Source organism: Leuciscus leuciscus, assembly GCF_965113295.1.
Source record: "Leuciscus leuciscus genome assembly, chromosome: 15".
NCBI lineage: Eukaryota > Metazoa > Chordata > Actinopteri > Cypriniformes > Leuciscidae > Leuciscus > Leuciscus leuciscus.
In genome coordinates, this window is record NC_138739.1 from 8684706 (window position 1) to 8701506 (window position 16801).

The following is a 16801-nucleotide window of genomic DNA, read 5'->3' on the forward strand; positions in this document are numbered from 1 at the left end:
TTCCTCAAGCGTTCTCTGTAGTGTGTCGTTCCTCAAGCGTTCTCTGGAGTGTGTCGTTCCTCAAGCGTTCTCGTGTGTTTCATGCTCGTGTGTTTCATGCTCTCTGTAGTGTGTCGTTCCTCAAGCGTTCTCGTGTGTTTCATGCTCGTGTGTTTCATGCTCTCTGTAGTGTGTCGTTCCTCAAGCGTTCTCGTGTGTTTCATGCTCTCTGGAGTGTGTCGTTCCTCAAGCGTTCTCTGAAGTGTGTCGTTCCTCAAGTGTTCTCTGAAGTGTGTCGTTCCTCAAGTGTTCTCTGTAGTGTGTCGTTCCTCAAGTGTTCTCTGTAGTGTGTCGTTCCTCAAGTGTTCTCTGTAGTGTGTCGTTCCTCAAGCGTTCTCGTGTGTTTCATGCTCGTGTGTTTCATGCTCGTGTGTTTCATGCTCGTGTGTTTCATGCTCTCTGAAGTGTGTCATTCCTCAAGCGTTCTCTGAAGTGTGTCGTTCCTCAAGCGTTCTCGTGTGTTTCATGCTCTCTTAAGTGTGTCGTTCCTCAAGCGTTCTCTGTAGTGTGTCGTTCCTCAAGCGTTCTCGTGTTTCATGCTCTCTGTAGTGTGTCGTTCCTCAAGCGTTCTCTGTAGTGTGTCGTTCCTCAAGCGTTCTCTGTAGTGTGTCGTTCCTCAAGCGTTCTCTGTAGTGTGTCGTTCCTCAAGCGTTCTCTGTAGTGTGTCGTTCCTCAAGCGTTCTCGTGTGTTTCATGCTCGTGTGTTTCATGCTCTCTGGAGTGTGTCGTTCCTCAAGTGTTCTCTGTAGTGTGTCGTTCCTCAAGCGTTCTCGTGTGTTTCATGCTCGTGTGTTTCATGCTCTCTGGAGTGTGTCGTTCCTCAAGCGTTCTCTGAAGTGTGTCGTTCCTCAAGTGTTCTCGTGTGTTTCTCTGCAGGTGAAGGAGGAGCTGCTGGTGGAGGCTCTTACCAAGAGGAAAACGGTGACTGTAAACGACAAGCTGATTCTGCCCTACAGCCACAGCGAGGTACGCCAGAAACAAACGCCCTCATACATCTACCAGATGTTCACTAGCTAAACGAGTGTCGTTCCTTCAGGCGATCACGGCGCGGGACTCCATGGCCAAGTCCCTGTACAGCGCCCTGTTCGACTGGATCGTCCTGCGGATCAATCATGCGCTGCTCAATAAGAAAGACATGGAGGAGTCTGTTTCGGTGAGATGGGAACCGCCGCAGTCAGTGGCTGCGTTTACATGCACACCTTTTGTTTCAATCGGACTGAATTGATTGTCATACGTCATTACGATTGAGCCGCCAATCCCATTACTAACGGATTATTTGTTTGCATGTAAACGTAGCCAGTGTTGAATTCAAGGATGTTCAAGGTCTCATGTTGTTTCTGCGTTAAATTTCAGTGTTTGTCTATCGGTGTGCTTGATATCTTCGGCTTCGAAGACTTCGAGACCAACAGCTTTGAACAATTCTGCATCAACTACGCCAACGAGCAGCTTCAGTATTACTTCAACCAGCACATCTTTAAACTTGAACAGGTTAGTGCGGGTTTCGCAACCTCTTTTTCCAATGGCGGCTTGAGTGTGAAGTGTGTTTGCTCCCCCGGCAGGAGGAGTATCAGTCCGAGGGCATCACCTGGCACAACATCGACTACACCGATAATGTGGGATGTATTCACCTCATCAGCAAGAAGCCCACTGGACTCCTCTATTTACTGGACGAGGAGAGCAAGTAAGACCGTTCGTCTCTCTCTGGTTCATTGCTCAGCATTGCCAAAAGTGTATTTATAACACACTTTCTTTGTAGCTTTCCTCACGCCACTGATAAAACCTTGCTGGCCAAGTTCAAACAGCAGCACCAACAGAATCAGTACTTTGTGGCGACTCCAGTGATGGAACCTGCTTTCGTCATCCTCCATTTTGCTGGAAAGGTCAAATACCAGATTAAGGTACTGGCAACTGAGTATAAGACGTGCATGAAATGAATTTTAAATGAAAATCAAATGTACAAACTGCCTTTTAACAATTCATAATTTTACTGTGTCGTTAAAGGCATTTTGTAAACATAAAAAAAAATAGATTTTCATTATTTTGATAAATTAATATACTAAATATTAACATACACAATAAAAATTGTTTACAGGTTTAACAAGTTATGATTTTACTATATTTAAATATAGTAAAATATAGTAATTTAATTTTACTATATAATAATAAATATTAATATACTAAGTATTAACATAAACAATATTTTTTTCATTATTTAAAAAATAATAAATATATTAAATATAAATTATTCTACATGTAAAAAAAAAAAATTAATATGTTTAATATTAATATGAATAAATACAATAAAATACTTGTTATTATGACTTTAACAATTATATATTAATATTATTATTTTTATTTTTTTGTTGATGTTTATTTTTTAAATGTCTTTAATGACACATAGTAATTTTTTTATTTATTTTTAAGCTGTATTTTGTGTATGTATGTTATATATTATATTCTTTTTTGGTCAGGCCAAATAATAAAAATATTTTTTATGTTTACAAAATGCCTTTATGACACACAGTACAATTATTAACTGTTAAAGTTATAATACAAAAAAAGTATTGTATTTATTCATATTAATATTTATTCATATTAATTTTTTAATTGATATTACATTTTTCTGGCACCAAAATAAAATTGTTGATGTTTATAAAATGTGTTATCATAATGACACCTAGTAAAATGATTCATTAAAAAATGTATAAATGCTAATAAAAATTAAAGTTTTTATTATCTAATCTATTCATATTTTAACCAATTAATATTAATGCACTGCAAAAGACACCTGTTTCGTTGAGTGACTTTTCTAACGTTCATCATGTACATTGGCTGTGACAGGATTTCCGTGAGAAGAACACGGATCACATGCGTCCGGATATCGTGGCTCTCTTGCGGAGCAGTGACCGAGCTTATGTCCGGCAGCTGATCGGGATGGATCCGGTGGCCATGTTCCGGTGGGGGATCCTCCGTGCCAGCGTCCGCGCATTAGCCGCCTTTAACGAGGCCGGTCGCCGCTGGGCAGCCAAAACTGCGGGTAACTCACAAAGCATTATGGATTAGTTTCAGATTAGCCCAAAACTGTGGATTCTCAGGGTCTAAGAAGGTTATTTAAAACCTGCACGTGAGAAAGCTGCCTGGTGACGCAAACAGTCATATTTAGAAGGATTTCGGAAAGATTAAACTAGGAAGGGATAATAAAAATAAGTGAGTAAGGTTGTTTGCAAGACATTTTGGGTGGGGTGTCTCGTTGCATGTTGAAATAACGCCATCAACTCTGTTTGTGTGTGTGTGTGTGTGTGTGTGAATGTATACAGGTGTGGTCAGACCAAACTCCAGAGTTCCTCTAGGAGAGCTGCAGAGATCCAACGTGCCCATTGAGAGGATGTATCGGTAAGCTTTGGACTTGGGCTGGTGTGACTAAAAGAGTGAGAGAGAGAAAGAGAGAGAGAAAGAGAGGGGAAGTATTGTGAGGAACTTGATCTCATCATGTCCTTTTGTAGCCTTTGTGTGGCAGGTGATCATGTGACCACGGTCTCTCCACAAAGGCACATTGCAGGCCGATTCTCACAGTAATCTCATACACTTCGTCCTATTTTTCGGTCTTGAGTGTTAATGCAACTACACAATATAACACGGTATATATTGTGTGAATGTCACAAAAACACATCCAGGTCATATTTCATCTCAAAATCAAAAGAACAAAAATAGGAAAATATATTTTGCATGAAGAAATAATATTAAAGCTTTGAATTTTACAAAACAAAAAACACAATCAACACTATTTTAAGTTGACTAAATTAACATGTTATATATGTAAATACCACTGAATCAATTATTTCATGCTAATCACCATAAATTACAGACAATTTAACATTATTTTACCCACTTTACACCAATGAAAGTTGGGTGGGATGTGCTTACTTTTCATTAAATGTCATGATCACAATAATGGTGATCACATCTGTATAATTTATGCAAAATGCAATCCCTTACTTTTTCTTTCTTTTTATTTTTGGGTGAAATATAACATGTTCTTAACAGATATTTTGTGAGAATTATCAAGTATATCCCTGCAATGTCCCTCTTCTATTCCTCTGGTGATTTTCAAGGGTTTCCCCTCAGTTACTGACCTGTGATCAGTTTCACTAAAGTTTAACCCGTATGGGCAATAAAGCTGGTCATAGATCGGCACCTGCTGGTGGCGTCGGCCCTCGAGTGACTGTGTGTGTGGTGTTTATTTTCTACAGCCATGCTCCTATGCTTGATTTCTCCTTTGATCATTCAGAGGAGCGTCCTCTAGAGGCTTTTGAGGACATCTTTTCTAGTTATGAGAGTAAGAAGTAAGTGGACTTAAGCAGAACATTGAGGTCAGACGGAGAGTTTGGCGGCTTGGGAAGGCTGGGTTTCGGGTATTGTGAGCAAACTCAAATACCACATTCGCAGAATGCAGAAACTAACTATGCAAGCTGTTCTTTCTTTATGTGAGCAAAGGCCAAGCTAGAGTTTGTATTTAACCTGGTTTGTTCAAAGCAATGCGCAATCCACAGCATACTCTCATAAATCCCTGTTGGGACCTTGTGAGGTTTATTACCTCTAAGTGCTCCCAAGTGGGAAGGAAACAATAAAATGTCCTTTAAAGAAGTGGGTTCACATCCTGGTTTGTGGAAGAGCTATTAGAAGTGCGTCCCCAGCCCCCAGTGCCAATCCTACCTGTTTGACCTCCTGTTCTGATCCGTGTGGTAAGTGAACCAGTGCATGAATCCAGGCCTTCGCTGAATGGGGTGCCGACCCCCATTTAACACCTCGTCAGGTCAAAACCAGAGTAACAACAGCATGGATTCACCACTGAAGCTTAAATGGATAGTTCACCAAATTAAGGGTCTTTTAATTTCAAATTTAACACACTTGCCTGCATATGTTCATGTCCACATTATGGATTCCTTTTTTTTGTGTGTGTGGTGGTGGGCGTTTGCTTTCCCTGAAGTCTGTTAACAACATTGGTGTTGGGTTCCTGTACTTACCCTTCCCCGCCAATCTTACCTACTCCCTCTGTCTCCTCCCCTCACTCTCCCACCTTTCCACCGGGCTGAATCAGGGACATGCATGCCCAAATCATCAGCTCCATTAAGGACTTGCAGTTAGATGGGGAAGATCCACGTAAGCTGCTTCAGTCCTGGGGTCGCCTACGGTTCCCGCGTCACGTCCTCCAGTGAGTTTGACCACTGACTCCTCTCTGGCATGGAATTGATGGGTCCACCTTGCTGACCCTTCATGCCTTGGCATTGAAGCCAATGCTTTTGGCTCTCTGCTAAGCTTAGTTGTGAGAAATCTTCGCAAAACAGCCCCTGCTCCCGAACTTTCCCAAATCTGCAGCATTACTTGTCAGCTAACCTTGTGATTTACTGCGTAACTCAAACCACCCTTTAACCCTGCTCTATTAATACCCATCTAACTAAGTATTTCAATTATTTTTTAGATAGCTCTCTAGCGGTGTATGTAAGAGGAATGCAGCGTTTATGAGCTGAAAGCAGTGTGATCTTCATTAACGCTAGCTCGGAATGGTATCCACATGCTAACATGCTGCATGAGCTTATTGGTTCTCGAGACCCACCCATTAAGTCTGTTATGTTTTATGAGGTGTGGAAAGCTGCAGAATCACTGCTTACGAAGACCACAGACATCGACTCTAAACCTTTTACATCCTAGCTTAAATTCTAAACCTTTTACATCCTAGCTGTCGTCCACCCTGAAGTAGGAATACCTTTCCTGTAGATTAGGTGTATCAAGAGACAACATTCCCTCCTCCCATGACGCTCCTATCTCTGTTGAAACCATCTTTGCTGCTATGCCATCTACATGCTAGATTTAACCTTAGAGAACACCGCGAATCCATGGATTTCAATGGAGATGGTTGACAAACTCAAGTGCTGGAATGTGGACCGACACCATTGCAACAAATCTTGAATATTCCTCTCTGCCTACATGCCAGATTTATCATCCAAGAACACTGTGAATCCTTTCATTTCAATGGGGATGTTAGACAACTGATTGGGCTCAAATGTAGACCCGGCATATTCCACAGCATTGCGTAAACAAACATATCTTTCACATTCTTCTTCGTCAAATGTTCCATCAGAGCTTCTCAAGTGTGTTACTCATGTCTCACAAGCAAATGCATGACTCACTCTACTAACATGTTGTATCCATTCACTTCTTATCTCAACAAACCCATCAACCTTCCTCTTCCTCCTTACAGGAAAAGCAAGAACACCAAGACCAAGCAACTCATTCCCAAGGTATACCTCTCGCTTTCTGAATTGATCAAACTGTGCAGATTTAAAATAACAGAGTCTAGGTGTTTGTTTGACATTCAAGGTGCTTGCAAGTGATTTCTGCTGGTTTGATAACTTCAACCATACTTGGAGTAACGTCAATGTAACAAAAACATCGGTATGCAAGCAGAAAAACATAGTCTACTCCGCAAACTGTGCTTTATATACAAGACAGAGAGCTCCTTTGATAATGCTTTTGTCCTGCATAGACAATTTGTGTGTGGCCATTCAAAACCTTTAACCTGTGAGCATTTGCAGCACAGCTGGTACATTCTCATTTCCATCACCATTTGATTGTTTATGACTTTCCGTTACATGTGCTGTGCAGGGTAAATGTTTTGAAGACTCTACCGCTTAGGCTCTGTCTGGAATGAGAGTTTCCATGCCGTCATGTTCCCATGGCATTCATGTGGCAAAAGAAAGTCTCTGTGTGTGAGAAATTCACTTTCTGTTTTTGTGTGTTTGGGCAGAGTCTGTTGGACTCTCGTTCGCTGAAGTTCATAGTTGGCCTCCATGACCGCACCACCAAGTCTTTGCTTCATCTACACAAGAAGAAACGTCCTCCCAGCATCAGCGCCCAGTTTCAAGTAAAAAAACTATATTAGATTAGCCTGGCTGTTCATGCCAAGTTTGGTGGTTCAGCCTAAAAACAAATGCTCTGTTCCAAAACCTAGTGGAGGTAGCATTGAAAGGCATTATAAGCACCAAGCTGTTCCAAATGGTGCTTGTGCGTAAACATATATGTCATTCAGTGCTGAAAAATGATCCGTACAACTGTTCAAGCTACATAGCAAACAAATATTAATTAAAATAATATTTTTCTATGTATTTTTATGCTTAGTGTAACATGCTGTTACACAAACATGTCACTTGCTATTGGTGTGACAGAATAAAAATAAAAAACAGTTGTAGGGTAGTAGACAGAAAGGAATAACAGAAATCTCACTATGTTTTGGAACAGCTTTAAACTCTAGCTCTTACATTTCAAATGCTAGCATCAATGAATGCTTATAATATTATTCTCCAATGAATGTAATAGGCTGAAGGCATCATGTGTGGTTCTCTTCTGGTCTTCCTCTTTATCTTGTAGACATCTCTAAGTAAGCTCCTGGAAACGCTGGGGAAGGCGGAACCATTCTTCATTCGATGCCTCCGCTCCAATGCTGAGAAGGTGCAAATAACACATTCTTGTTCACCTTGTTCACTAATTAAAGTCAATTTGACAATGCACATTCCTGGTCTTAATTTAAACTGTTCATCAATGCACATTAGTCTTTCGAAATAATTTTATATGAGATCTGTCTTTGAACTAAAGTTATTTTGTCTGTTATTTTATGTTTCACATTCAGAGGGAAATGTGTTTTGATGAGGCGCTCATTGTGCAGCAACTGCGGTACACAGGCATGTTGGAAACAGTGCGCATCAGACGGTCAGGTTATGGAGCCAAATACACCTTTCAGGTAACGCATAGATCTGACCTAGAGAAAGAAGCCCTAACCCTGCAAATTAAACTAAATGTGTAACATAGTTTGTCTGAATAAGCAAAGCTCCTTTTCTGCATTACAGGAGTTTACTGAGCAATTTCGTGTATTGCTGCCAAAGAACGCTACGTCCCTTGAGGAAATATCATCTCTGTTGCACAAGCTTGGCTTTGACCACACTACCTGCCAGATTGGAAAAACCAAGGTTACATTGTTTTCTGGGTTCCCTAAAAAGTTTTAAGTGACAATGTCTCTAGTTATTGACTCTTAACAGTTATGTCTGGTATTGTTCCACTTCTACAGGTGTATCTCAAAGAGCTTGAAAGGCAAAAGCTTCAGGACATCCTGCACAAGGATGTCATGCAAAAAATTATTTTCTTGCAGCGCTGGTTTAGAGGCAAAATTGAGAGGATGGACTTTATTAGAATGAGAGGGGCAGCCATCGTGATCCAGGTATATCAAAAACTAACTGTTTGGGTAGTATTCTTGCAGTTGTCTTGTTTGGCAATCTAGTCTCGTCTAATATTTGATTGACCTTTTCTACAGCGCTCATGGCGTAGGTTCCGCAAAGAGAAGTTCTACCAAGCCGTGGTTCTGATCCAGACAGCATGGCGAGGTTTCAAACAAAGAGCTGAATACCGAAAAACACGAGCCTCCATCACAAAGATACAGGCACTTGCAAGGGGGCAATCTGCTCGCAAACGGTATAGACCTCACACAAGTCAACATGAAATTACCTCTTAATACAGATTTTTAGATTATTGAACATGATTCAGTAAGTTTTGGATTTGATCTGGTTAGGTACTGCTTCCTAAAGGAAGAGAAAAGGAAGCAAGAGGAAGAGGAAGCTCGGAGGAGAAAAGAGGAGGAGGAAGCAGCTCGACGAGCCAAGGAAGCCGAAGAGGCCGCTAGGCGAGCTAAAGAAGTGGAGGAGGCAGCCAGGCGACTCAAAGAGGAAGAAGAGACTGCCAGGAAAGCCAGAGAGGAAGAGGAAGCAGCTAGAAGACAGAAAGAGCAAGAGGAAAGGGAAGCTCGGTTTGCTTTGGAGGCCGAGCGGCAGGAGAAGACGCCACTACAACAACCAACAGTTCCAACATCAGACAAGCAGCCTGGTGATGAGAAGACACTAGTGCTGGAGCACAATAAGGCTCCTGTGGATGTTGAGATTGAAGGTAAGGGCAGGGCCCATGTTGATGATGTTTCTGTCCCAAAAAAGCAAAATCATTCTGAGAAGATCCCTCAAGTGGAGGCTGGTCCTCCCCTTGAGGTCAAGGAGGAACAGAAGCAAACTGAGAAAGAATCATCCACACTTCCCAGAGATGAAAGGACACAAGGTAAACCCATGTCTCCTGAAACCCAGAGTGGACAGAGCCAAAACAGAGCTCCTCCGCTTTCCAAACTACCAGTATCCAGAAGTCAGGAAAAACGGGAGTTGAGGAGACAACGTGGCCTAGAGCACAGCCAGAGAGAAAGTGAGCGGGCGGCTTCGGCCTGGAAAGACGATACTCCTTTCAAGAGCAAAACTCTAGAGAGTCCAGGAAAATCAGAAGGCAAATTGAAGGAGCGGTCTGACAGCAAAGAGTTGGATCAGTACACCTTTGTGGCTTGGAAAGGGGACAAGAGCAAAAGGGATGCTAAAGATGTCCCAGCCGAACTTGTTCGACCCTCCACCTTACCCTTAGATATCCCTACTTCTGAACCTGGAAGAAATGGCTACAGCGAACTGGCCATCGCTGCTCAACCTGCTCTTGCCAAAGAAGAGGCCAACAGGAGAAAGGAACCATCGAGAAGCAACACTCAGCCAGAAAACCTCATGGCAGGACCCCGCAGTCTGGAGGAGAGGAACATCAAATCTCTCCAGTATGGCTTCCTATGTTGTTCTACCTTTATACCTTTCTTCATCTCCTCTGAGTCTAACAATATTTTTTCATGTGGTTTTCCAAACTTTACCAGGAATCGCGGGATCTCTATGTCACTAGATGATGTATCCAAAATAGGTTCAGGTGGCTCATCACAGGTAACGTTTACTTGATTCAGCTGGTTAATACAATAGTAAACGTGAAGGGTTATATTGATTCTGTGCCTTGAAATTAAGTTTCACTGCAAGCTTTCCATAGAGGCTAAGTTGCCTCTGAATGCAACCGAAAAATCTGCTGTTCTGGTTGCATTGGTAATTTAGGATTATAAATGAAACAATCACTTAAATTTAAGTGATTATGCTTCTCTGGCTGATTTAGGGAAAAGCTCGTCTGAGACGCAGGCCACGGCTCGCCCTTGCACGTATATGTTTGCCCATTAAAAGTGTTGAAATGGAGGATGCAGAGTACTGGGCTCTTCCTTTGCCCCCTATGAGTCCATTTGAGGTGTTGTATTGCAGCCTGATATTAGATGCCGTCCAGGGAGCTGTGGTGTGCGGGTTGCTGGTGGATTAAGCGCTTGGAATCATGGGGAGGGATTGCAGATATCTTGAACTTTTGCTACACTGAGGGAAAATAAATGATCCTGACGACCTTTAGTCTGTTATCCAAATAGGCAGAGGTTTTTTTAGGACACAGCATTTCAAATGCTGTACTGTCAGATTTAAATGAGCGACCTATTGTCAAACTGCCAACACAGTAGAGCTTGCTCTGATTGAAAAAAAAAAGTTGCACTGCAGTTTTTATTCTGACAGCTCAATGGGTCTTGCAACTGGGCTTATGGGATAACAGACTAAAACCTCAACTGGTAATGGCAGAAAATTTTGACTTTGATTTACTTTATTATTTCTTCTATCTTTCCATATTGTTTGTCTTTCAAAGCTCCATTCTTGATTCTATTTTTAAGTAATTAATCACTTTTTAATTACTAGGTTTGGGATAAATAAAGGGATGCATTTACACTTTAACTTCCTTTTAGGGTGTTATCTACACAGGAAGAAGGAAACTTTATAGACTGCCCATTATGCCATTGTCATCTAATCAGCAAAAATGGTTGTTACTGTACACTAGACTGTGCTGTATTAAACTAATACATTTACTGTGCTCATTACTTTTGGTGTAGAAACAGTCCAGCACTGGTGCTGGCCCTGATAGAACAAAGGCCAACACGTTGAAGGAAAAAGTTCACGACAGCCACAGCCTGCAAGAAGTATCGCCTCTCCAGCCATCAACCCCAGAGAGGTACTGTCCTACCTACCAGTATGAACTACCTTTTATTCTTTTTCAAACTGTTGCTTCACCAAGACAGATCAGACTGTAGAAGAGGACAGTTTATTCTAGCGTCCTCTAGAGCATCCCTTGATAATGTAACTCGTTCTTGCATTGTGTTATGACCTTCATTTTGACAAATTTCACAATGTGTGAAACTGAGCATAGCTAGAAACTTTTTTCACATATTTGCATTGACTATGTGTCAGGCTGTTGCTTTATTTGCACGACAAAAACAAAAAGAAGCTAATTGACTCATACAACCCAAATGTATACTCTTATCAGTAGTAGAACATGGTCACACAGGAAATCTGACTCATTTGGACTCATGGGAAAACAAGGCCACTGGCTCAAATCAGTGGTAGTCATTTGTCTGACTCCTGGCATAGGTTGCATACTCCTTTATATGGATGCAAGGCATCTGCTATGAGAGAGGGAGATTCCTAAAATTCCGTTGTGCAGAGGTGTGTGATTTCTTGAGTGTTTTGTGTCAAATCCCTTCCTAACGGGACCTCCCAGCATGTTTTGCTAGGGTGTTTATTAATAAATATCCAAAGCCTTATAACAGCTAACTTTATGAAATGGTCATTTTTTTTGTTCCATAGGACAACAGGGTTTTTCAGGAAGATCCTGAAGAAGCGTCCACATAAAGAAGCTCAGACCCCTGAAGATGGAGACCCGAGCATGGCTTCCGTTTTGGATCAAAGAGAAGGTGCATACTGCAAAGATAACACAGTGATTCATTTAGATCAATGTATTCTTCCTTCTATCATTCTGTTGTTCTTTTTCATAGCCACTTCTCCATCACGCTCACACAATTCAAAGTCTCATCCGGGACGACTAGGTCGGACGCCCAGCATCATGATCAGTCACTCGACGACTCGGGCCTCTGAGCAGTGGAACGCCTCGCTAAACCGCGTGATCACCAACACAAATGAGCTACGCAACCTCGATGAGTTTCTGGGCAATCAGGTATGAAGAATGGATATGACTGCAAGATGTTTGATTGTTAATGGAATGGTTATTGTAGTGATTGAAGAGTGCAAAAAAGAAAAAAACTGTTTAGAATATAATTTCTGACAGACTTTGCATCCACTCAGACTTGTTCTTTCCCTCTTGGGGTGTAGGTGAATGACCTGCGCTCACGAGGAAAACAGCTTTCAGGAACAGAGCACATCTTCATTACAGCAACTGTGCAGTTTAGAGAAAACATCAAGGGGATGTACTCAATCTCTGTGAGTAGAGCTAATACAACCAACACATCCCAAAACTGCAGTAGACCACATACTCCACATCCTATCAATCGATTTGCTAGGTCAATCATTATTATTGCTTATTACAAGTTTGCTCAAATCATTAACATTGAGTTTTAAACTTAGGAAAATAACAAACCATTTGTACAATGGACATTAAAGATATGTCTTAATCTTATTGTATGTCTTAATGATATTTTCATTGATAGAGGGACTTGAGATCTTTTGACTTGGGCTTGCAAGCAACTGCTCACATTATGCTAACAACTGCACAGCCATGTGTACAAAAGCATCTTAGCAACTAGAAAGCAAAGCCCTGGAAATTGCCTACATCATCCAAGCTTTGTGTGGGCAAACACAACTTGTATTCAGAATACTTAAACATCTAGTTATTGATTTCTTCTTCCTTCACGCATCTACAGAAATCACAAATAGGGTATAAGGCTTTGATGAATTGCTACCAGAATAAGGTGATCAGTCTGGCTGGAGAAAAGCAGAAGGGTGAGGTACCGCTGGTGGTCAATCTCTTCCAGTCAGTTCTGGATGGCTTCATCAGAGCGGAGATCAAAAAAGAAGAGGCTGAACCAGCCAAGGTGAAAGTTCATGCATCCCCCATTATCTGATTTAAATAACAGTTATTAATGTTGATAACTTAAATACATGCTAACTTTTTAACTTGCCTTGGGAAAAATCTGTCTTAGCCCCCCAAAGGTCGTAAGATGAGAAGGAAGAAGGCTAAAAGCGTAAGTATTTCTAGCCAACCATCCATTCTCTCAGACTGACTCTGCAATGTGAATAAATGTAAACGTTTTGTCTGGATTTAGTTGGAGAATCCATTGGACCATGTGTTTTCAAACTACCAAGTCAATATCATTCAGTCTTGTGATCAGTGCACCTCATACATCTGGGGTATGGAGAAGGCCTACATGTGCAGTTGTGAGTATCTCTGATATGTACCCTATTGATTCACCTTCAATCGGGCTGACGACATTGATGACGAACAATTTTTGTTTCAGATTGCAAAATGGTTTGCCATAAGAAGTGCATTAGTAAAATAGTCATAGACTGCTCTACATTCTGCTCCAAGAAGGTAAGAATCCAATCCTAAGCATTTTGGAGAAGCAGTCATGTTAACATCTTGTTGATCTTTGTGTGCTCTGGGTCTAGTGTGATGATGAGCCTGGATCACAACACTTTGGTGTGCGCGTGTGCCACCTGGTCAATAACAAGACCCCTGTGCCTGTGGTTCTGGAGATAATGATGGAACACGTGGAAATGAACGGCCTGTACACAGAGGGCATTTATAGGAAGTCCGGCTCAGCCAATCGCATGAAGGAGCTACACCAGCTGTTGGAAGCAGGTGAGCCATCATGGATATTACTAGAACTCAATGGCACATTGGGAAGGCGACCTCTTTGTAGTCTCACATAGCCAGACTTTTGACTGTTGGCATGAGGTCTAGTAGCTTACTCTGCCCACTTTGATAACTTTGTTTAATGACTTGTGAAGGCCCAGAGAATGTTTGTCTGGAGGATTACCCCATCCATGCGGTCACTGGCTTGGTCAAACAGTGGCTAAGGGAGTTGCCCGAACCTCTCATGACCTTCACGCACTACAATGACTTCCTCCGTGCCATAGGTTGGTCCCCATGACACCTTTCTCTTGCCCTTATGGTATCCCTCAGGCTTGCTATAACACTTTTGTTGTCTTTCATAGAACTGCCTGAGAAGCAAGAGCAATTGCAAGCCATTTATAAAGTTTTGGAACAGCTTCCAACAGCAAACTTCAACACTTTAGAGAGGCTCATTTTCCACCTTGTCAGGTACAGATGAGTTTATTCCGTACACAACAAACGCTGTGTGTAGAAAACCGTGCAGCAGTCAGGTGTTAATGCTCTGTTTTCATTTCAGGGTTGCGAAGGAGGAGAAGAGCAATCGGATGACGCCAAACTCTCTGGCCATTGTTTTTGCCCCCTGCATTCTCCGCTGTCCGGACAGCGCTGACCCGCTCATGAGCATGAAGGACGTTGCCAAAACCACCACGTAAGAACACTGCAAGTTATAGTGTGTCCTTAATAAGAATCTGTTGTTTTAAAGTCATGTCTCAAGACTGAATCTTTACTATCCTCAGTTGTGTGGAGATGATACTTCACGAACAGATCCGGAGATACAACGAAAAAATGGAGGAGATCGAGCATCTGGAATACGCTGAGGCATTGGCTGTCAATCAGCTCAAGCTAAAAAGACAAAACACGGTAAACTTGACTTACCTTGCCTTACCTGCCGTTTATCAGAATGCATTTCTGCTTTATTTGGAAGTGTTTTGTTTCTAGATGCCTGTGAAAAATGCCCATATTTTCCCCCTGAACAACTACTTTTCCCAACAGTTCGCAACCTTCCACAAGGCACCAACAGAGAGTAACTGTCGCAACACTTTTTTTGCTTCTCTTTTTTTTTAATGTCTCTGTAGTGCTGGCATTTACCTCTCAGATTTATCACTCCTTACAAAGAAGTGGCGGTACGTATGCCCCTGTGGTATTGTGAACCCCAGTAGTGTGGCATGTTCATGCATCCAGTGTGCATGCAATGCAAAAGTCATACCCTACTAATACTAACTAAACCCACTGCATGTGTTAGTGTCACTTTAGACCTGTAGACATTCAAGAGGGTGTCGGTGTAGATGTTGTGCTGGTTTTGGGTGGTCATTGCAGTGAATGGCATGAATTTCAAAGTTATGCGAAATCAGTTGTGCTGAATATTAAGCAATATGCATGCTGTTTGTATATTAAGCAACAGGCATTTTGTTTTTTAAATTGGTGTTTCTTGAACATTAATAGTATAAAGCAGGAAGACAAAAAAGTTGTAAAGTCTGACTGTTAGTCTTTTGTTTTTGATTCCTACAAACCTTTGAATCTCATGCCATGGAAACTTCCAAACTTGAATTGTATTTAGTTCCTCAATACAATTTAACATCCATCCAAATGGTTGAACCTTTCCTTCTTCCAGACTTACTTTTATGAAACATCTCTAGCACTCTTCATTTCCACTTCGAAAGGGATGGTTGAGCCACACTTAAAAACTTAAAGCAATTTCGTCAATTCGATCACAAGTGGACAGGTGTAAGCGGGTGTACAGGTGTATACAGGTGTAAACGGGGTCGAAAACATTTTGAGCTTGTTCACTTTCCACCACTTCCAGAGGTAGTCAAAAAGCGCATTAGATCAGACTGCTTTCGCAGTGTAAAGGCTCATGTGGCTAAATGCATTCGAACAGCCACATTCGGCATTATGTTGCGGCTCTCAAAGCAGAAACAAAAGTTGCTGCTCTCCATATGGTTTCCAGTAACTCCTTTCGCGTTCATATGTAAATTTTGCATGCTCATTTTGTCCATTAGATCGAAAGATCTGAAAAAGCCCATACATTTACCCGCCCATAGACCCTCCCCTCGAAGAAATCACGAGAGAAGTGGTTGAAAGTGGGAAAAAAAGACTTAAAACACCAGGTGTAAAAGGGTACGTCTGCCTCGTCTACTTGTGATCCGATCCACCAAAACGCATCTTAATACAAGGTGTAAACAGGGCCTTCACTGAAGAACCTCCTTTCTGTGTTTCCCTTTTTGTGGCAATGAGGGAAGAATCTTTAATGTCAATCTCACTATCTTGAGTTAAATTTGCTAACTATTTGGACTCTAGGTTCGGGAGAAGCCAGCTTCCGACCTTCGTGTTGTACCTGAGAACGAGCCCCTGGATTCAGACACGGAAGCTGAGCGAAGCCTGATGGAACGAATCAAGTCCATCAAGCAAGAAAAGTATGTTGAAGAAATCTCACAAGACCACTTGGATCATTCGAGACAGATTGCATGACTCTTGAATGGTGTTTGTCTTCCAGAGAGGACCTCGCCTGCAGGCTTCCTGAACTAGACCAGCCCGGTTCTGACCAGGAGAACGTTGATTCGGAGGCGTCAGTCAGCTCTGAGAGTCTCCTGGACGAGCGAGCAGTTTGTTCGGACACGGAAGGTCAGTATTAAGGTACAGACTCCCTCCGTTTCGGACCAATCTCCTTTTCTCTCCTCTGCAGTAGTCACCCATGTGTGGGTCCTGTCCCTGTTGTGTGTAGCGCAGGTCTGGACGGGATGTTCCTGGCGCATTTAAAGAGGGTGGCGGTGCCGTCCACTCTGTAGCAGGTTGTGATCTCTTCTAACCCAAGTGTTTCTGTGTTATGTGCATGTTTTCGGTGACGGAATTCACTTCACTTCACATTTATTTGTATAGCGCTTTTCACAATACACATCATTTCAAAGCAGCTTTACAGAAAATGCATGAGTCCAAATTACAATTTAAGCCTGGAACACACCAAGCCGACGGTCGGCCGTCGGGCAGTTTTTGTGCGTCCGCACCCTCGGCTGAAATTGGTCCTCGCCGGCTTTTTTTCGGCCGATTAAAAATGTTGAGCTGATTGACTGTTCAGCTTAGTGAACGAGTCAGTGCATGAGAATAATAGCAAAGAAGT

At 42.0% G+C, this 16801-nt stretch overlaps 1 protein-coding gene across 2 annotated transcripts in view; it reads left to right on the forward strand.

Moving 5' to 3' along the window:
* LOC309475948 (myosin IXB) overlaps nucleotides 1-16801 on the forward strand; it is a 48988-nt gene that overhangs the window by 30285 nt on the left and 1902 nt on the right. The window contains exons 8-41 of one of the 2 annotated variants that reach the window (XM_082138936.1): nucleotides 916-1005; nucleotides 1076-1192; nucleotides 1393-1527; nucleotides 1599-1720; nucleotides 1796-1937; nucleotides 2881-3076; nucleotides 3357-3432; nucleotides 4290-4382; nucleotides 6299-6338; nucleotides 6845-6961; nucleotides 7465-7545; nucleotides 7724-7834; nucleotides 7941-8060; nucleotides 8159-8308; nucleotides 8402-8559; nucleotides 8657-9715; nucleotides 9809-9872; nucleotides 10093-10218; nucleotides 10895-11013; nucleotides 11646-11752; nucleotides 11834-12012; nucleotides 12168-12275; nucleotides 12716-12886; nucleotides 12995-13036; nucleotides 13118-13229; nucleotides 13310-13383; nucleotides 13461-13653; nucleotides 13803-13931; nucleotides 14010-14115; nucleotides 14204-14335; nucleotides 14424-14547; nucleotides 14763-14810; nucleotides 15985-16100; nucleotides 16181-16308. In XM_082138936.1, coding sequence (XP_081995062.1) covers nucleotides 916-1005; nucleotides 1076-1192; nucleotides 1393-1527; nucleotides 1599-1720; nucleotides 1796-1937; nucleotides 2881-3076; nucleotides 3357-3432; nucleotides 4290-4382; nucleotides 6299-6338; nucleotides 6845-6961; nucleotides 7465-7545; nucleotides 7724-7834; nucleotides 7941-8060; nucleotides 8159-8308; nucleotides 8402-8559; nucleotides 8657-9715; nucleotides 9809-9872; nucleotides 10093-10218; nucleotides 10895-11013; nucleotides 11646-11752; nucleotides 11834-12012; nucleotides 12168-12275; nucleotides 12716-12886; nucleotides 12995-13036; nucleotides 13118-13229; nucleotides 13310-13383; nucleotides 13461-13653; nucleotides 13803-13931; nucleotides 14010-14115; nucleotides 14204-14335; nucleotides 14424-14547; nucleotides 14763-14810; nucleotides 15985-16100; nucleotides 16181-16308 — 4885 coding nt within the window. Of the gene's footprint in view, nucleotides 1-915; nucleotides 1006-1075; nucleotides 1193-1392; nucleotides 1528-1598; nucleotides 1721-1795; nucleotides 1938-2880; nucleotides 3077-3356; nucleotides 3433-4289; nucleotides 4383-5137; nucleotides 5252-6298; nucleotides 6339-6844; nucleotides 6962-7464; nucleotides 7546-7723; nucleotides 7835-7940; nucleotides 8061-8158; nucleotides 8309-8401; nucleotides 8560-8656; nucleotides 9716-9808; nucleotides 9873-10092; nucleotides 10219-10894; nucleotides 11014-11645; nucleotides 11753-11833; nucleotides 12013-12167; nucleotides 12276-12715; nucleotides 12887-12994; nucleotides 13037-13117; nucleotides 13230-13309; nucleotides 13384-13460; nucleotides 13654-13802; nucleotides 13932-14009; nucleotides 14116-14203; nucleotides 14336-14423; nucleotides 14548-14762; nucleotides 14811-15984; nucleotides 16101-16180; nucleotides 16309-16801 lie in introns of both variants that reach the window. The other variant, XM_082138935.1, reaches the window with a different exon arrangement.